We start from the raw sequence: 21,165 nt of genomic DNA on the forward strand, positions 1-21,165 counted from the left end.
GATGAAACAATATGTCCATCAAACAACAAATTTCGTTAGGATATGTTCTAACAATGACTCTAATAGCAAGTTAAGAAGTGAAGTTTAAGTCCAACTCAACCTCACAAAATCAACTGGTAAGGTGAGGTTTGCACTCACTTATATACTTTAAATTGACTTCCAACACTTTCAGACTTGTAAAGAAAGTGACACTCAATGGTACAAAGCCACCGCTCAGATGATCAAATTGGTATCGCTGACTTATTGCTTAGTTTAAAAAACAATTTTAAATGTCAGATTGCCTATTAATTTGCTCAAATGGTCACATCCCCAATTTCTCAACTTAAGATTAATTTAGACATGATCAAGCAACGTACAACAATCAAACACAATAGAATGTCAACATGTTCAACTAATGATTTCAGCAACTCAGACATGCAAGTTCGAATTATCAAAGTAGCAAAACTTTAAAATAAGGTAATTAGTTTACCTTATATAATAGATGACCAAACCACTTTAGAAAGTCTTAAACTATTCCAAACACACAGGAAGTTCTCTTTTGGTCCTACAAACCACAAAAACATGATCAGAATACACCGTTAAGACCACTAATCAACATATAATCTTATAGAAGACTCAAACGTCACATGCAACCACAACAAGCAAACATGTAAAGGAAGAACAAAATAAAGGAACAAAAACTAACTTACTTTATTTGAGAAATTGATTGGTCAAAATTGAAAAGTTCGCCACCATGATCAACCTTACGGTCTTGATTCTTCAACCAAACGAAAATGAACAGAGGATGAGAGCTCCTAATTAGAAATCAGAGAATTATAATAAAATTGATTATGGATAGATGATGGGTTTTAAAATAACGAAACTCATTCATAGCAAAACTATTTATATTAAAACATTTTAATATTAAAATAATGAAGTCTCACTCATTTTAAACCATTACTACTTCTAAAACATCATTTTCTAAAATTTTTACAATATCTATTTTAATATAAATATATATTAAACTAAAATTAATATAAATATTAAATTATATTAATTTAAACTTACTAAGAGTATATATTAAAAAATAATAATTATTATTTTTGAAGTAAAGAATTAATATTTAATGAAAACCAACTTTGAAGTAATTTAAGAAAAGAATTAATATTTTATTAATTTTTTTACAAGTATTAAGAGCAATGATTAATATATTCCACTTATTAAAATAATATTACTAAATTTAAGTTATTTTTTAATAATAAAATACTTTTACCTTTTATAAATATAAAGATGTAATTAAGAAAAAATTAATATTCCATCAAAACCTAATAAATTGAATCAATTTCGTTTGCATTGATTTCAGAGTGAAAAGTTCAAATGAAACGTATAAATAATGTAGTATTTTGTGACGATAACCGAAAGTAATTTATAAATTTTAAATTTTATGATGAAAACTTAAAAGCTTAGCCGAAAAAGGACAAGTGAAAAAGAAATCCCGGTGAATCGTAACAAACAAACGCGGTTTCTTTCTTGCGCCTTAAAAGGCTAAAACCCTTGTATTCTACAGTCTTGAGCGTTGCACGAAAAGTGTGACACACACATAGCAGAGGGGTTTTGGGTTCGGAGTGAGACAGACACAAACACTCCCAAGACGAGCCGGAGACGAAGGCGGAGACGGTGTTGAGCAACTATGGGAGCTCTGGCTACATTAGCCCCTTGGATTCCCGAGGACGATCTTTTGCTCAAGAACGCCGTTGAGGTTTTCCGTTTCTCCTTCTATTCGCTTTCAATTTCCGATTTATATCCGTTTCCTTTCTCTTTCCCTCTCTCATTCTCTTGTATTCTGCTACTTTTTTCCACAATCACTTCTCTCTAATTTCAATTTAAACCCTCTCTCTTGCTTATACATTTTTGTTGCCTGTATACCAATACACTCACAATTTCTCTTACAAACAATAATACTAATCGTATGTAAACCAAACCATGGAATTGGAGCCTGCATTGTTTTTATTTAAATAAAAATAAAAAGTTAGTTCCGAGAGAAAAGTTGCAAAGAATAGATCTATATGTTGTTCTGGTTTTCATTTTGGAGAATAGTCTGCTATTCTTGTTTTGGTGTTTACATTAATGTTTAGCTTTTAATTTGTAGGCGGGTGCTTCACTAGAGTCACTTGCCAAAGGTGCAGTGCAATTTTCTCGAAAATATAGTATCAGAGAGATACAAGATAGGTGGTATTCTCTCCTCTATGATCCTGTCATTTCTGCAGAAGCTTCTGCGGGTATGACAAACTTTGAGCTTTCAGCTTCGCCTCTCCCATCGAAGTTTTACAGGTTTGGACATTCCAAGGAGCAGAAAGTTGTTTCAGCTAAGAGAAAGTCTGGAAGTGTTCGCAATTTGTATTATGCAAGGTGCAAAAGAATTCGAAATAGCATGTTAACTTCCATGGACTTGAGTTTTCTAGTGGATCCGGGAAATAGTAATTATGCAGAGCATGAACTTCACCCCTTATCTGGAACCTGCGTGCCTGAAGGTGGAACTGTAAATCTCCCTGTTCAGTATGATTTTCCTCCTGAAAATGTGATGGATGATAACGTGGTTTCTGATGGAGTTACTGCCAGTGTGTTTTTCCCTGGAGTTGAAAGGGCAGTTGAAGAGAATTTTCCTGCCAAGCTAAATAATGTACTTAAGGAAGAACCTCATTTTATTGGAGACAACGTGCCTTTGGATGAAGCTGTTGAGGAATTGGATGTTCCTGGAGAATTGACTATTGATGGGTGGATTGGTGACGATAATTTAGAGAGAATACCTTTGCCCACATTAGATGACATCAACAATGACCCTGGAAATATGTGTCCTGATTTTGACGAAAAATGTGCATTTGATTCAGAGTTAGAGTGTGGAACTTCATTTAACTTGGCTTCACTTCCTGAAATACCAGTCTGGAGTACAGATGAGGGCATCAAAGAGTCCGATATGCCATGCGATGGTTTTAATGATTCGATTGCTTGTGGGGGTGCTTATTTGGAAGAACTGTCCAATTCTCTCCTCAACTTTAGTAGTGAGGAAGAGCTCTTTCTGATGGATGTTGATGGAGAAGAAGGGATTGACAAATCTTACTTGGATGGTTTGAGTTCGCTCCTACTAAATTCTACAAATGATGTTAATCCAAGTCAAGTCCCTAAAAAGGTTGAAGCAGAGCTGCAAGTCCCTAAAACAGATGGAACAGAGTCGTTAATGGCCTCACAGGCACATGTTCTAAATCATTCAGTTTCATGTCACAAAGAGTTAGAAGACAACCAAGGGTCAACCTCTAGTGGTGTACAAGTAGTTCACAAATTAGAGTTCCAAATGCCATCTCCTCCCTTGGCTGAAGATCCCCTCTTTCATGAACTAATTAACGAAGTTCCTTCCTGTTCCCTAAACACTGAGGAACAAGAAATTCCAGATAATGAAGACGTTTTCCTACCGTTTGATGTGCCTCCTGTCATATTTCCCCCTTCATCTAAATTGATTTTTAAAGCATCCAAGAAACCAATTTCGTCATCTGTTCAGGATTATGGATTTAATAGGCATAGAGCTAACGAAAGAGGCAAAGCTCTGATGCATGTAGAGAAGAAAATCCGTGTAGAATCTCAATCATCTTCTCAGATGAAGGGATCACCTTGCTTCCTGGTACCTGATGGTGGTTCTAAGGTAAAATGCGAGTTGCCTGCTAATCACGCATCACACATAGTATCTACGAGTTCTGTTACTGTTTCTGGTGGCTTAGGTGGAAATGGTGCTGCAAACACTACAAATGCTCCTCTGCATGCAAATAAAAAGGAAGAAGCTACCAATGCTGACTTGGCAAAGGATCAATGCAATCATATGGCAAATCCTTTCATTAAGAAATCAGCAGGTAGTTCGAATGACTTACAAAATAATCCCCAATTTCATGGTTCTAGCATGAAGAATGAACAAGATATAGGTTTGTCACTTCAAGATCACCAGTTGAAATGTGCTGAAGTTGGATCCTCAGATGTTCTTGACTCAGAGCTGGTGGCAGACCCTCTAACACTAGATGAGGAAGAGCATGATATAGACAGCGACGATGAGCTTCCTTCTTATTCTGACGTAGAAGCAATGGTAAGCTGTATTGCACCACTCTTTCTGTCAACACTTAGCCTTTCAATACTCATTCTCTGACTTACTCATTCTTCCCTCCTACAGGTACTTGATATGGATTTGGATCCTGATGATCATCAGGATTCTTGTTATAGTGAGGAAGGTATTACACGGCCATAATTTTTTTTTCTGTACTCTGTTATTTGTTATTCTTATTTTCTTTTTATTTGGAAAAGAGATATGGAGAACATACCTGAAGTAAAGTGATAGCCTAACTCAATGCTATTAGAGCATGCATCAGTTACTTGGGTTGTTGACAGCTTCTAAGGGATTCTATATGGTTTGCTCATATTTTTACATGTCTTTACAAATTGCTAAGTGAAGATAAAATGAGAGGCGTTTTGGGGAGAGGGGGTTGAGGCGTTTTTTTCCAAGATGTTACAATCCTTTAATGCTCTTTCTAATGATTTCCAGTTCGTTCTTGAAGTAATAATGGATCTGCTAGTCAGTTGAATAATATAAGGAATTTGTTTAACCTTATCAAATATGTCCATAATTTCTCCATGCGTTTGTTTTTTATATTTGGCTTGATCATCATATATAACCATCAGATGTGCTTGTGGAACTTGTTGAGTATTGTTTTGATTCTTTTTTGTTACAAAATTCACAGTAACATCAATGATAGCATACTAATTTTTCGCTGTTGTTACAACCATCTACTTTCTTTCAGTATAGCCTAACTATATATATCTTCTGATTACACTTCAGTATCAAGATATCAACATGTGGAAAGTAAGCGAGCTATCATGAGGCTGGAACAGGGTGCCCATTCTTGTATTCAGAGAGCCATTAATGCACATGGAGCATTTGCCATCTTATATGGTCGCCACTCAAAGCATTATATTAAGAAACCCGAGGTATATGAGCCTGTAAACTGCTTGCTTGGTCAACTTGTCATTTGAGAGATCTTTTTCATTGATTCCTTTTCAAACACTCAAAGCATAATGAGATTTTTTTCTTTTTTTTACTAGAAAAAAATTCTCACATGCATTGTATGTGGTTTATGCCGATATTCGGTTTAGTTCAGATTGTGCTCCTGAGTTCAGGCGGCAATATGCTTATAAATTGAGTGAGTTTTGTGATGAAAGTCAAAGAATGAAGGAAGTAGTAGTAGTAGTTTCGGACAGACTTATTCTGCAATTATAAGCATAGATGTGCTATGAAGTAGCCAGTCATTGGGATAATGTTTTTTGATATTTAAGATGGCTCAATTCATCCTGCAGGTTCTACTTGGTCGAGCGACGGAAGGTTTTCCTGTGGACATTGACTTGAGCAAAGGAGGGTATAGCAATTCAATATCTCGACGTCAGGTTAGCTACATTTACGTATTTATACTTGAATGTCATGGCTGCCGCAACCTTTTTACTGTATTTGATATATGTTGATAAAAATATGCAGAATATACATTTCATTTTAAATTCAGAAAAGGTTGTTTACATCATAAAATAAGCTATTCTGTACTAGTAACCTCAACATACCTTTTCTCCTAATTTTAGCTTCAAAGAAAATCAATGCCATGCTGGAACTTAATGGAGGAAGAATTGTGATTGAATATAATTTATGATAGAGTATGAAGGATTTATGTAATGCTTTAATGTATCCGAGTTATTCATCTAGTCTTAAGGGGCGTACTGTTTCATCCAGTCATGCTGTAATGATAATTTTACTTATGATGTGATGTTGACATGATGTAAATTCAGATAGTAGGGATGCAGAATTATAAATTTTTTCATGTATAGATATTATAAGTTCAGCGTAGACAGTTAGGTGTAGTCTTCGCTACCTGATAAGGTTGACTTTAATTTATTATGTTTTACCGTTGCTAACTTATAGGCAATTATAAAGATGGATAAAGAGGGGTCATTCTACATAAAAAACTTCGGCAAGAGTTCAATCCTGGTAAATAGCAAAGAAGTGCACACTGGTCAGTCTCAAAGACTGCATACTAATTATCTAATTGAGGTATGATCATATGGCTCCTATCATTTCCTATACTTCTCTTTTAAATACTGTCATTTCTTATCCAGCTGAGTTCTCACCTCCTGGTATTCCTTGTGCACTCGGAATTGAATTATGTTCCAAAGAAAAATTAGTATTCCTACATATCATATTCAGTCCCCCATCATCATGGTATCGGTATATCCTTATATTTCTCTTCCTGCCTTCTTTTTAGCATTCAACCCGGTATCAATAATAGGGGTCTATCACTGTCCTTATTGGTTAAGTTTTGTTGTTTTCATCTTTGTTTGTTCTTATGTTCTTGCGCATGTGTTGTTGAATCCTTCTGATTTAGTGCTGCTAGAATAATAGTCGTTTCATGCCAAGTATCCCAGATAATGCCTAATGTCCCAGTTTCTGTACTTTGTATTACAACATCTATATTTTGTTTAAGCAGCAGGGAAGTGTTTAGCTTTTCCAGAATTTATTTGTGGGAGCTCGGTATGCTGGACAGTTAGATGTTGTCTTCACTACTAAATGTTTTCTTCTCTTTATTAGTTGAATTAAACACGTATAATCATGGCTTTGTTTGTACCTTTTACTTCAATGCCACCGTATATCCTTAATAAGGGTATAAAAAATATAGCTGGTGTTATAATTATAAGAACGTCATGTTACTGGTTTCGTTATTCCAATTCCATATCTGCTTTGTTGTAACAAGTCTATTTTGGTTCATAAAATGATTGAATTTATATCCAAGCTGGACGTAGAATTTCGTATCACTTCTTTTTTGGGGGAAGTAGGGTTGGCCGTGTTCAAAACTTAAAAGATGTTGTTTGGATTACCTGTGTTAGTAGGAAACGTGAATTCTTCGTAGCGTTTCTTTAGTTAACTTCCCACAAGTCTCTAAATCAGTGGTCTGTTTTGTAGGTAAGGGGCATACCTTTGATATTTGAGATAAATCAAAATCGTGTCAAGCGGTACCTGGATCACATTTCTGACAATTCACAAACCTTTTAGTGTTGATTGTAAATGAAGCAAGAGGTCCACTAACACAGAAGGTGCTTATTTTTACTGCACTTTCTGATTTTTGATAAATGGTAAGCAATGTCATTGCATTTATTGGTGAATTCGTGTTTCTCCCAGAATGAATTTCTTTTGCCCGCAATAGCCGCAATAGTATAGATCACTCAACCCAAAGTTCTGTTATATTACATGCTAAATTTATCCAACCCTGAAAGTGAAAACTAAATCTCATGACCACCCTGCATTCATTTTGTAAGGTCAATAAGACTCATGCTCTATTTTTGCTCCCGTTTCATTGGATATATAATCTTTGAAACAACAATTCTATTAATTTATTTATTACGGGTTACCCTTGAACCTTTCTTTCTTACTTCACTGGCCTGTGAAGTATAACCAACGATCGGTTATTTCAAAAAATAGCATTTTGAATTTGGGTGGACTTGGACAAGTAATAAAAGTATTATTTCATTTAAATATCATGGACCTTGTCATTTGTTTATTATTCATATTCAGATAATGTTTCTTTAGTCCTTTTAATTTTCACTTCCCTTTTTTTATTTTTTTCACTTTACCGACTTCAAATAAAGTGAAAATTTTCCACCCAAATAATCCCTTACGGAATGTTTAATAGGAGAGAACATTGTAGCTCTTTGTAGATGAAAACTTTTTATTTACATCCTTGAAATCTAAAACTTGGAATACTGAATTTCATGTCAGGTATCAATTAAGTAAATAATACCAGGATGTATTGTTTCGATAGATTTTGTTTTTATCATTATTATTGTTTTAGTTTATTGGAAACTTGTTCCTGGAGTCCAACTTTCCTGATTTGAGAGAAAAGCTTTAATTATATAAATGGCATAATATTCGTTTTCTAAATTTCTAGTTAAAATTCAACGAAAATATTTGTTATCCATCATTCTTAAGAGCAGGAGGCAACAACACGTCTTGACTCATGCTTTACGTAAGTCGGCTTTCGTTTTTGTATATAAATTTTTTACGAGTGTTGGAAGTATGAAGTAATTTGATTGTTTTATAAGTTTTATTCTCTATTTTTTATGATTATTTTACTTTGACATTCGTTGTTAAATATGATTGCAGGTTTATGGTTATTTTAACAAGCTTTTATTGAAGAATTAAAAACTCGAATAAATAAACTAAAATAAATTGTCAAGTTAAAATTAATTTATACTCAAGTTAAAATTAAAAGTTTATTTCTTTTATAACTTACATAAATTAATTCAAAATGTATCAAAAAGTAGTTATTTTGTTTTTCTGTTTTAAAGGAGATTGAAACATGAGAACAAAACGCTCCAAATGTGATTTTTCAATTTAATTGATCTTTTAAGAATTATTAAATTTGAATAAAGAATAATTATCACTTACGGATCAGTGGTAATATTACGAATTATACGTCATATTTAGAGAGGGTTCCCCGTATAGTCTAATTAGTAATGTCTAGGTAGTGCTACAGATAGAGATTTTAGTTTTACAACTAAGTTCGTGTAATTCTCGCTGCTTTTTAATTACAGGGAAGCAAATTATTACGCTTTATTCTCTTCTTCTTCCGTGCAATTATATTTCATTGTCGAAATTCTTTAATTTTTAATATTATTTAGGGTTAAATATGTTTTTAGTCCCTAAACTATTGATCGTTTTTGGTTTTCGTCCCTCTTCCAAAGTAAGGTACAATTTGGTCCTCAATCTTTAAAAAACGTTCGTTTTAGTCGAAAAAACGAACGTTTTGAGGACTAAAACGAATGTTTTTCTAAAGAATGAGGACCAAATTGTACCTTACTTTGGAAGAGGGACGAAAACCAGAAACGGCCAATAGTTTAGGGACTAAAAACATATTTAACCCTATTATTTCTATTTGAATTGTTATTTAATTTGTGTTTGATTTTTAAATCTTTATACTCAAGTAACTGTTATATATATTTAAAGAAATATTGAACTTAAGTTGAATGTCATTTGTATTGGGATTGAAATAGGAATTATATCTAATAAGATTTTAATAAAGGCTACTTTAGTAAAAAAAATAAAAATAAACTTTACAGGCACAAGAAAGTTCAACTGTAGGCAATCATACAACTTTTTAATCCCTAATGTCTTAACTTGTTTTTTACCATAAAAACGTGATAAGAAAAAAAAAAGAACAGCTGCAAATATGTATAAAGAAAAACTTAATCTCGCCTTTATTGTCTTATTGAACTTTATTTGTAAGATCATAAATTTATAAACTAAAATGTGTTTCTCTAAATTTTTTACCATGCAGCATTGTCAATATCATTCGTCCTATGCGAAATATTTTTATTTTTTCTAAAACGTATTAATAAAAAGAAGTGTTTTTACTTCAAAAAGTATTTTGAGTATCTATACTTTTACCCTTACAAATTTGATATTAACTCATGTATCTTCAAACCAATTAATTAATCTCTAAATTCTCTCTCTTTCTCTATCTCTCTATGTATAACTCGTGGCTGGAAGAAAATCATAAATATTGAATTTAAGGATGAAAAAGAATTATTTTCATAAATTGAAAAATTAATTTATTGAATTACAAATATACAGAATAAAGTCAAATTTGAAGAAATTTTAGAAATTAATTTATTTTTCTTAGAAAGTGAGAAAGAAGTTGTGTATGTAAACTTCGCGCTTTTTTGAAAGCTTTACCAATAAAAGTTTTCATTTTATTACTGAAAATTCCATTAGTTGTATATATAAAATCACTCGTCACATGGACTGTCAATATTTTTTTTTCTTTATCCAGATTAATGGTATTAATGGTGTGCATGTATGTTATAACTTACGTAATATAATAAGCCTCCTTGTGTACGACTTTTTTCAGCAAAGAGTATCTCCTATGTTAAGTTTTGTGTTTATTATAATTATTTAAATTAATCTGAAGTTGGAAACAAAACATCACAGTGAAAAGTTATTTTAAACAACATGATATAAATCAACAACTTGTTTTAAAAGAATGATTTTCTTTCCACTCCTATATAAATGATTATTTTATTAAAAAAATAGGTGTAAAGTAGATATTTTTAATGATTAGTGGTGATAAAATATGATTTCCTATCGAATTCCCATGTTCTTCCCAGCAAATAGCAGTGAATAAAGAGATGAAAAGACGAAATATTAGAATATTAAGTATATTCCTGGTTAGGACTAAAGATCCACCAAATAAGGGGTTATGGGCGAAGATGTTGGATCGGGTTCATCTTCCAACCACCCATTTCCATAATCCATATAAATTAGAATTGTATTATTATCTTGACACCCAACAAAATTTCACATACGTTTTATATCTATTATTTTATTTTTTCTTTTTTAATAAAAAGTAATTTTTTTAATAATCAAAATACTCATATAAATAAATTATCAAGTGGTATAAAAGAACATCTCCCTTTCATCAATATTCTAACACTTGTGAATGTTTCTAAAAAATAGACAGGTTCCTGTCAGACTCCCAACTCCTAACACTCCTAACACTCCTAATCATGGATCTCGATCCTTACTACACTTTCGATGTAATCGTTTCATGAATATTTGAGTTTTTCTTTACAATGTTACAGTAACATTATTAGGGTTATGATTAGTTATTATTTCTCAGATATTATATGCTTTAGAGTTCAAACTTTTAGTATGACTTTATTCTTAAAAAACTACTCAAAAGATTAAGTAAAAAATATATATTTAAATGATATTTAACTCTATAAACTTAGTTCTAATTTTAATAAGAAATGCTTGTATTGATTGTTTATAAGTATCAGTAATAATATTTAATTTTTAAAGAGGTTGTGAATATATATATATATATATTAAGAAAAACACATTTTTTTTTCAAACTTTTAAATTAGGAAGAAACGGCTTCTAGTAAAATAAAAATTATCAACCTCAATTATCACTTATTATTAAAAATAATGAGTAATATTATTGAGGATTTTGAAGACACATAATTAGTAGTTAAAATTAGATTATGAATATAATTGGAATGAGTTAGAATTTGTCCCACACATGAGACGCTTAAACAGGTGGGTGATGTGAAACATAAGATGGCATCATAATAATTAAGAAAGGATGAATCTCTAAAACTACCTTCGAAAATAAAATATCGATTCCTAAGACTTTTTGTTTCCCCGACAAATATGGAACGAGAATCCATTCACAACATCATTCAGGATTCTCTTCTTTCTAAAATGGTAGTAATTACGTTTGACCAACGAACCTACAGATAGAGATAATGATTATCTTTATGGTTTAATCCTTTTCGACATCTCTATTTATGTACGAATGTCTCAATTGGGTCCTCGTTTTTTAAAGTGTATCAAAATGGTCCTTAATTTTGAAAATTGATATCAATTGAGTCCTTTCCGTTAAGTTGATTGGACAGCGTTAAAAAATTGATGAGTGGATGCTGAGATGACGAACGAACGCTCGTCCACCAGCGAACGAACGCTCGTCCACCAGAAAACGAACGCTCGTCGACCTCTTACTGCTGGACGACCGTTCGTTCCACACTGGACGACCGTTCGTTCGGTGGTCGACGAGCGTTCGTTCGCTGATGGACGAGTGTTCGTTCGCTGGTGGACGAACGTTCGTTCGTCATCTCAGCATCCACTCATCAATTTTTTTAACGCCGTCCAGCCAACTTAACGGAAATGACTCAATTGATATCAATTTTCAAAATTAAGGATCATTTTGATACATTTTAGAAAACGAAGACCCATCTGAGACATTCGTACATAAATAGGGATGTCGAAAAGGATTAAACCTATCTTTATTCTTCTTTTCAATTCAATTTATTTTCCTACTTTCTCTCCCATTTTCAGGTACGTTAAGATTTTATAAACCTATATTTTTATACTCTAATAAAAAATTTGAAGACTGCTTTTACTCTCTTTTAAAAATAAATTGAAGTCGTCACTGTAATTGATAAAAAACTTGAAAACATGTGAATTTGTGTAGCTTTTCTTTCAGGGTCGTAAAAGTACTTTTACGATCTAATCAGGATCAAGATTAAAAATTGTTCTAAATTGCTATTTAGTATGACTTATTGGTATGATTAAATAAATTATGTAGTCGGTAGAGAGCGAAAGGAATTATAAAAAATTTACAGCAACATATCCGCGCGTATTCAAACCCAAGTTATATATTTTATTAATACACGTGAATTAAATGAGTGTCTCTTCATAATATTTATAGATTATAATATAATTAAGTTTTTAACTTATGAATATCTTTTAATTATTTTTTTGGTCTAACTAACATTTTACAAAAATTATTTTGTTCTAACTTAGATTTGAAGCATCTATTTTTAGACATATAACAAGATCTTTGTAGTGACTTAAATTTTCTCTATGATTATAATCAAATATTTCTTTGTTCAAAGAGATAATATCAGCTTGCAAAAGACTTTTTAATGTTCAAATCAGTAAGAGAGCTTTAGGATCTATATAAATGTATGAGTAAGTAAAAAAAATTGTGTATTTCTTGGTGCAATAACATGTGTATTTATAGGTTCTGTAATGTTTGTTATAAAAGTTGATAATATAAAAAGTATATCAAATATAACAACTTACCACGTATATGATAATTGACAAAAAAATAAAAACAATATGATACCTTATCTGGTATACCAAATATTTTGAAAATATATGATATTAAGAAAGATCATAACAAAATTAAACTACATTTGATCATATATTGTTAATATATTAATATCACTTAAACAATGAGTTACTAATATATTAATATCACTTAAACAATGAGTTACTATCACATGCATATCTAATGTTAGTCAAATGTTAACATTTAAGTAATGAAACATATAATTTAAGTTATGATTTGTAACATAAACTATATATGTTAAGATAATTTTTTTCTCATTTGAATTAAGTGAAAACTTGAGTGATAGAAGGTTTAGACGTTAAGATGTGAGGATGGTATATAAAGTTTCCTTAACATGTTACCAAGTAACTACACATCATCATTTAAATAATGATGTAATTACTTAAGCGATGAGATGAGAGTGTGCTTAGAATTTTGGAAATTGTTCAAATATACAATGAGTTAAGTAAGTAGATTTGTAACCACTCAAATATGACAAATAAAAAAATAAACATATTATCGGTTTCAATTGAATTTGAGTTATAATAGATGAAAACATATCAATAATAATAGATTTTATCGATAAAAATAAAAATTGAATTACAATTTTATTAATTAATACCTGAACCGATATTAATATCATTATTATTTTCTAAATAAAAGTAAACATAAGTTTTACATTTAGTCTTATTTAATATTTTATATATATATAGTTAGTACAATAAGCATATAGGTCTTAGTTGTATGTACATAATATGCGAGTATAATATGTTTTTCATAGCGTTATATGTCATCTACATTATTTTCAGTTATAAAGGATAAAAGAAATACACGGCGGCTTCATTATCAAATCCGAATCTAACTGTACTGAGATAATTTGACAATTAATCATAAAAAAAAAAGGGTGACTTCATGGTTTTTTTCTCGACGCAACTTCAAGTTTTAGTTAAATGAGGCACGACGGGATGTTAATTTAATTAACTAATGATGATATTTGTTCATTTATACAATAACAATTATTTAGCAGTCTAATAGGACTACTTAATCTGACCACATAAAATAAAGTTCATAAATGATAAATAACTACTATAATTGTTTTTTTATATTTACATGTTACTAAAAGTAGTAAATGATTGCATTTGTTATTTATCCAAATAAAAAGAGACAATAGAAATTAATAATTCACGGTATTAAGTGATATGATAGGGAATAGAACACGTGTTTGTGGCCAAGAGAGATATTTAGTCGCTTGAATTCGCATTAACCGAGTCAATATTTTGTAAGAACGTGAAACATGATACCCTAACTCGCGTTGCTCGCTCGCTGATTTGACTCGTCTCGAGTGTATTTAACTGATTTGACTCGTCTCGATTGTATTTAACTTAGCCGTGGACGACCGAGTGTTCATCTCCTTCGTTTCATTTCAATTCAAATCAAAACCTCCTTTCTGTTAATCTAAATAATAACAATATGAAGATCCAGTGCGATGTCTGTAACGAACACCAGGCTTCTTTATTCTGCATCGCCGACGAAGCCGCCCTCTGCGACGACTGCGACCACCGTGTCCACCACGCCAACAAGCTCGCCTCCAAACACCACCGCTTCTCTCTCACCCACCCCTCTGCTAAGCATTTTCCTCTCTGTGATATTTGCCAGGTACATCAACTAATAACAATTATATGTTAATTACTATAATTATTACATTAATATTGTTACTTATTATTACATGGTTTAGTTTGAGTTAACGAGTTTGCGTTGTGTTGTAGGAGAAAAGAGCTTTTGTGTTTTGTCAGCAAGATAGAGCAATTCTGTGCAAAGAGTGTGACGTGTCCATTCATTCTGTCAACGAACTCACCAAGAACCATAGCAGGTTTCTTCTCACCGGGATCAAGTTTTCTACTTCCGCCATACCTTATTCTTCTTCTTCTTCTTCATCATCATCATCAGCAGCAGCAGCCAAGAAAAACCCTGTTCTCGATACTTCACACCCACCTTCCAATCCTCCTTCAACACCCTCACGGCCTAAGCCTGGAGGAAACTTGCAAACAAATCAAGAACCTGGTTTCACTGGTAGCAGCATATCAGAGTACCTGATAAACACTATCCCAGGCATGAAGTTCGAAGATTTTCTCGATTCCCATTCAACCTTTGATTGCTCTAAGGTTAGTTTGTTCTGCTTCCAACCTTCCATCAATTAATTGCCGACCATATTTAGTAATAAAAATGTTTCTTTTTTATTTTACAATTGTTGGGGCAACTGATGTTGGTTTTATTGGATCTGCGATTAACACGTTGATGTTGAATATCAGAATGGTGATGAGATGCTGTCGGTGTTTGGTGAGGGAAACATGGTTTCGTTCTCCTCTGGTGGGATCTGGGTTCCTCAAGCGCCACCTTCTGCTGCTGCATACTGGGAACAGATGGGTGAGCAGAATGGGTACAGAGAGGGAAGGAAAGGTAGCGTCAGATCAAGTTTGGGCGATGATAATAATTTCGAAGTTCCTCAGATGAGTCCTCCCAGCAACGTTTCGAAGAAATCCAGGTTTCTTTGGTAGAAATCCAAGTTCGTGTGGCTTCGTGTGACTTGAATTTCTCTCCCCTTGCTTTATACTATAAATTTGTTTTGTTTCCTTCTTTATAATCCTCAACTACACTCTGCTAGCTGCTCCTCTCGAGTTATCTACATATTACTGTATCTCTTCTAAATTGTAAATACCAACGTTTCGGCAGAGCTCTCTGGGTTCAAAGTTGGAATTTTTTTCTGTTTCTGCTGCATGTTAGAAAACAACCAAGCTTTTAAAATTAGAAGTAAACGCTTATCGGATCTGGAGAAAAGTCTTAAATACATTACTCTGTTAAACATTATGAGAAATAGACTACACCACTATTATCTGGTGACAAAGATAACTTTGGTCTATGCAAAAATAGAAAGACGAAGAGTTTGTTTCCTCCATGGTCTCTAAATTAAAGAGCATCTCTTATTATTAGATATTAGGAGTTTTTTCTAAAAAAATATTTTCAAAATATACTTCAAGTGGTATATATATAATATGCTGATAAAAATTGTTTAAAATACAAGTTAGCTATTCCTCACAATTAAAAATATTATCTCAATAAATACTATTATACATCATAATTAAGTCTAGATGAGAAATCTAAAATAGTAAATTATTTAGAATTGTTTGATATTTGTTTCTTGGAACAGAGACAACAATTGAACTGAAAATTACTTTAAAATAGTAAGATATTGTATGACACGCTTTTCACATCTTCGAACGATAAAAACTGCTCATAAATGGTTCCGTTAGAGACAGACGTCCCTGAAACTTGGAAACCTAAGACTACGATGAAATCGTTGAACTTTTCGTTAAGGATAATGTGAAACTAATTCTGAAAAAAGGAAAATGTTTTATCAATAAATTTTTTAATAATTTTTTATAATTATTAACGTGATAATTTGTGATTGGTTGATTTTAAATGTACGAGTTAATAAAATAGTGACTTATAATTTATTATAAAAAGAAATTGTTAAGAAGAATTGTTAACCAGTCGTATAGTCCTGAGAAAAATAACCAATAGATATCAAATTCAGTCCAATTTGGAATTACAAGTTCACCAGAGATCCGAGAATTCCACTTGCCTTAAATATTCACACCGCGTAAACAAAAGGACAACAGACTCAGGCGATATTATTTTTACTCGCTTTTACATGTCAATTTTTGAAAATAATTTTTAATCTTAAAAAATGATTACTTATATATTTTGCATTTATTTTATTTAGCATGTCTTTGTTGCGACATTGAAAGAGATGTAAAAGAAAATGAAAACAGAATATTGAATATTGGAGGCAGAGGAACTTTTCCAACATTTTAATATATTAAGAAGAAAGTTTAATGAATACACACGATACCTAAGTTCAAGCATATAAGATTCACACCATTTTTAGCTTAAAATTTAAAGTCAATAGATTTATAGGTTTTTATCTTGATCATCCTCGTAATTTTCATTTTCGTATTGAAAAAAGGTTGTGGTAAAGAATTTGTTATTGTTGTGAGGTTTGGCTTAGACAATAAACGACACGACAGGAGTAGGTAAAAACAGTTTGCGATGAAAAAACAGGATTGGTTATATCATGAACACTGCCCTATAATTTATCATCACGCTGTCAACAATTATTGTTCATGTTTGATTGGCCAACAAAGTATCAAATCTTGTCAAATCTCCCCTCCATAAAATAAAATATAAACAAATACATTATTGCACTGTCATATATAAATATTTTAAATTTGGAACAACACTTGTTACAGTTCTACTGAGTCATATATACGAAAAAAGATCTGCTGGAAATTGTTTATGGCTACACTAAGAAAGTGACATTAAGAAAATGTAATAGAAAAGATAAAAGTTATAGGAAAATCCGAAGACATCCAATCTACTTTAGGGAAAAGATTTAAAAGAAGGCGTAGTGGTGGTACCTTCCTATTTTTTAAATGGTCAATTTTCATCACTCCTTCGCATGATCCACATTATATAATTCCTGTTCTGTTACCATGTTACCAAATCTGTAGTATTTAGTTTCTAAATATACATTTTAAAACAAACCCCACCTTTACAATTTACTTTTTCAGAAATAAAGATTGTTAAAAACTTTATATTAATATTAAAATATTGAATAAATAGAATTTTGATAACATCACAAAGTTATTCAACAGTAAAGAGTATTTGATAAGTGTATTCCGGTAATTAACCATTTGAAGACTTAATTCATGAATTAAAAGCTCAAAATAAGAACCGCAAGATCTAAGTAATTATTATTGTATTTTTTAAAATAGTTTATGTATTATTGGTTTTACCAGAAAGAAACAAACTTAAAACATTTTTTTTTCTTGGAAAAAGTTATTCAAAGTGAAAGAGAGAGAATGACAACTATGACCTTCAAAAGGAAAAGGTACAATACAATTCACATATTATGAGTTAGATGGTATTTTTTTGAATTTCATAAGATAATAAAGTAATAAAATAAAATTAGGTGAGTTGATGAACCAATCCGACTCACCACGGGTCAATCCAAATGAACCGAGTTTAAATAAAACGAGTTTAAAATTGACCTGCATAAAAAGAATACATTTTTTTAAACTCAACCTAACTCAAACATGTGATGAGTCGGATTGGCTTGCAGATTATAACACATTCTGACAACTTTATTTTTGTATTTGAAGTTGTTTCGAGTATATTCATACGTTTCTGTACCACTAATATATTTTAAAAATTGAGATCATCGTTGAATTGATCTAAGACGCATTCAAAATCTATTTGTCAAATAGGAGGTTTAAACCATAATTTTATAAATTTTCAACATTCAAAATACAAGAATAAAATAGAATATATTGTTTTGGTTTAAATTTCAATAATAATAACAATATTATTTAATAAACAACAAGTTTCTCTTAAAATGCTAAACATTTTACATTATTTTAAAGAACTAATAGAAAAATAAAATAAATAAATAAAATTAGAATAATACATTAACACACTTTAAAACTGATTTTCTCTTATTTTTAACCGTTCATTTGAATAAAATAAATTTTATTATTATTATTATTATTATTATTTTGTTATTATTGTTATTTTTATTTTTCTTCTTATTATAATTTTTGTTATTATTATTATTATTATTTTCGTGATTGTTATTATTGTTAAGTAAGTTTTTAATTTTTCCTTAAAATTAAAATTAGTTTATTTAGAAATTTTGGTCTAATTTTGTAAAATTTTGAAAAGAAATTAATTTTAATTTCAATTAAAAATTAAGATATTACATATTTAAACTTTATTATTATTATTGTTATTATAATAATAATAATAATATTGTTGTTATTATTATTAATTATGGAAGCATCAAAATTCATGGAAATTGATTATTGAAAGAACCAAATAATGGGAATCGATTCCCTCACTTCATATGCACCCGCAAAATCAATTCCATCTCCACATGTGCATTCACAAAAATCGATTCCATCCCATTTATGAACATATAATCGATTCCATCCCCACACATAATCCATAGTCCATTGTTCCACATTTTCAACCTCTTCACCAGCATCACAAACCATGTTTATGCAGAACCTCTTTCACAATTTCAGAGGTAAATTTTTAGTATAATTCTAATTTTATTCCCTATATATTTTTAAGTTCTCATATATTTTAAAAATAATTTTTTCTATCGTTTATTAACAATATGACAATATAAATAACGTTTTGCTCATAATGACGAAACTTAAATATACAAATTTTTTTCTCAGTTATATATATATATATATATATATATATATATATATATATATATATATATATATATATATATATATATATATAGTTTTGATGTTATGAGTAACTAAAGGTTGACATTTTACGTGTTGACTAAACTTTTGACATTATTGAGCACACGTTTCATTTCTAAATATTAATATAACATTATTTTCTAAATACATTAATATACACATATATAAATTATTTCATCACACTAATCAAACTAATTATACTCTTTTCATTTATTTCTCTTTATTTTTTTTCTATTAATTCAATTAACTACTTGGCATATTTTTCCTTTCCTTCTATATTTTTTGTCACTCCCTTTCCATTCAAACAAACCATTATAATTATGTATTGGTAAATAATGCATCTTTTATTGAAAAAGAAAAAGCCTAATAACTATTTTTTTTTTCAGATAAAAGAAAAAAAGGTAAAGATTCCGGTTGTACAATACTATAAGAAAAGTCTCTAATATTCTAACGTGGTTGCTGACTTTACTTTGTCTTAATTAATTATGGATAGTGTGTATGGGCATGCCAACTATAATCAATAAAAAAAAACACAGGTCTTCAATATATGTAGTGGCAGGAGTATTCTTTACCCAATACAATCAAACAATCTTTGTAGGATATATATTATAAGTATTCTTCCTAAACTTTTTAAAATTTAAAAACCTATGTCCTCACCCTAGGTCACTCACCACAAACTTCAAAAAATTCCTTACTAATAAATAGCCCTAATATTTGTGAAAGAACGAAAGAAAACCAAACACAAACAATTTTAAAAGTATATAAAATTAAATATTTTTTTAATTAAATATGTTTTTAAGGCTTGTTAATTTATGATATTTATGCGGAAATGTTTCAAACGAGGTTTAAATATATGTTTAAAATGTGTTTGATTCGTCATAAAAATTTAATACAATTAAATTAAAAAAAAACTATATATATTTATTTTTAAAATTTGAAAATCTCAAAATTTAAAATGAAAATAAATTTTAATTTTACAATCAAAATTAATAAAATAAAAACATATTTAATCTAATTATATAAAATATATACTTACTGGATTATATTGTTACTTGAACTTGATTCATTACTCTACTGACACCTTCTTTTTGTAGGACTATATCAGAGCCATTAAAAATCCATTTAGGATTTGTTTTAGTGGAATTCACGTGTCAAGAGGGGAGCTCGACACTCAGCTGATGGAAGACAGGTGTTAGCAAATGAGCGGACGTTCGTTTTGATGTTGGAAGGAAAACTTTGATTTTCAGAAATCCACGCCACTCATTGCATGCACCCTTCTTTCCCAGATTCTGAAAAATCTCATTTTTCTCCTCCTTCTCTCTACATCTCCTTCATCTTCTCTCTAAGAAAGCCTCACTGTTTCTCCTCCGATCCTCACTCAGGCAACATTTCCACTATGCCGGTGTCAAGAGCTCCAATTTGAGACGATCGATTTTGGGTTCTAAACTGGTAAGTTCTTCTTCTCCTTTAGTCGTTCGTTTTCTGGCACATGCAAACCACATTCTGGTTGCATGAGTTCATAATCTCGTTCTGACCCCATTTCTGGCCTTTTGTTTGGTTTAGTTTCATAAAGAGTGAACCGTAAGATTCTAAGAGTTTTGGTGGTAAGCTATTCTATACGAGCTGTGAGCGTTCAGTCACATTAGAGGTAAGGGAAGCTTATTTAATTTAATTTGTATGTTGCTTGTATTGCATGTATGTTTGTTGAATGGTTGAATTGATATGCAATATGATTGTTGCTATGTTCTGATTGTATGAAGTATGGAAATTCAATATGATATGAATGTATGAGATTTTGAAGATAAATAATTCTAAGTATGAAATTCATTATGATAATGTATGTTCGTTACTGAATGGTCTTTGACCGTTCATTTTTTCTCGGGGACTCGTTTAAAACTGAACTCTTTCATTTGGAAGGAATTTATGTTGAGGACGAGCGTCTTCGTCTAGTACATTTTGTGTACAGGCGTTCCACCAAGGATATTCTTTTCTTGACATTTTGATATAAATTTAAGTATGTCCATAGGTAGTAGTATATTCGTTCGTTCTTGAATATTAATTAAATAATATCTTATATTCCAAGCGTTCGTACGATTTAGTGCTAGG

General features: G+C 30.9%; 2 protein-coding genes across 2 annotated transcripts; both read left to right on the top strand.

The window, feature by feature from the left end:
- Window positions 1-1,526: 1,526 nt before the first annotated feature.
- On the top strand, window positions 1,527-7,465 carry LOC148204259 (uncharacterized). Its single transcript, XM_088107372.1, has 7 exons — window positions 1,527-1,738; window positions 2,129-4,105; window positions 4,190-4,247; window positions 4,853-5,001; window positions 5,368-5,454; window positions 5,978-6,106; window positions 7,013-7,465. Exons 1-7 carry the CDS (start codon window positions 1,670-1,672, stop codon window positions 7,100-7,102), a joined length of 2,559 nt encoding a protein of 852 aa, XP_087963498.1. The 5' UTR covers window positions 1,527-1,669; the 3' UTR covers window positions 7,103-7,465.
- Window positions 7,466-14,016: 6,551 nt separating this feature from the next.
- On the top strand, window positions 14,017-15,452 carry LOC124826891 (B-box zinc finger protein 21-like). Its single transcript, XM_047299846.2, has 3 exons — window positions 14,017-14,377; window positions 14,488-14,883; window positions 15,031-15,452. The coding sequence occupies exons 1-3, from the start codon at window positions 14,192-14,194 to the stop codon at window positions 15,274-15,276; spliced, it is 828 nt and encodes a 275-aa protein (XP_047155802.1). The 5' UTR covers window positions 14,017-14,191; the 3' UTR covers window positions 15,277-15,452.
- Window positions 15,453-21,165: the final 5,713 nt, after the last annotated feature.

The sequence above is a fragment of the Vigna umbellata genome, chromosome 2 (assembly GCF_029865625.1).
Source record: "Vigna umbellata cultivar VRB3 chromosome 2, Vumbellata_1.0, whole genome shotgun sequence".
In the NCBI taxonomy this organism is placed as follows: Eukaryota; Viridiplantae; Streptophyta; class Magnoliopsida; order Fabales; family Fabaceae; genus Vigna; species Vigna umbellata.

What these genes read in the sequence shown, in the direction of transcription:
- LOC148204259 (XM_088107372.1), top strand. Translation starts at nt 1,670, where the DNA reads ATGGGAGCTCTGGCTACATTAGCCCCTTGGATTCCCGAGGACGATCTT. An exon ending in ATTATATTAAGAAACCCGAG is followed by an intron (nt 5,002 to 5,367) that starts GTATATGAGCCT and finishes TTCATCCTGCAG; the next exon opens with GTTCTACTTGGTCGAGCGAC. An exon ending in ATTCAATATCTCGACGTCAG is followed by an intron (nt 5,455 to 5,977) that starts GTTAGCTACATT and finishes GCTAACTTATAG; the next exon opens with GCAATTATAAAGATGGATAA.
- LOC124826891 (XM_047299846.2), top strand. Translation starts at nt 14,192, where the DNA reads ATGAAGATCCAGTGCGATGTCTGTAACGAACACCAGGCTTCTTTATTC. An exon ending in CTCTCTGTGATATTTGCCAG is followed by an intron (nt 14,378 to 14,487) that starts GTACATCAACTA and finishes GTTGTGTTGTAG; the next exon opens with GAGAAAAGAGCTTTTGTGTT. An exon ending in CAACCTTTGATTGCTCTAAG is followed by an intron (nt 14,884 to 15,030) that starts GTTAGTTTGTTC and finishes GTTGAATATCAG; the next exon opens with AATGGTGATGAGATGCTGTC.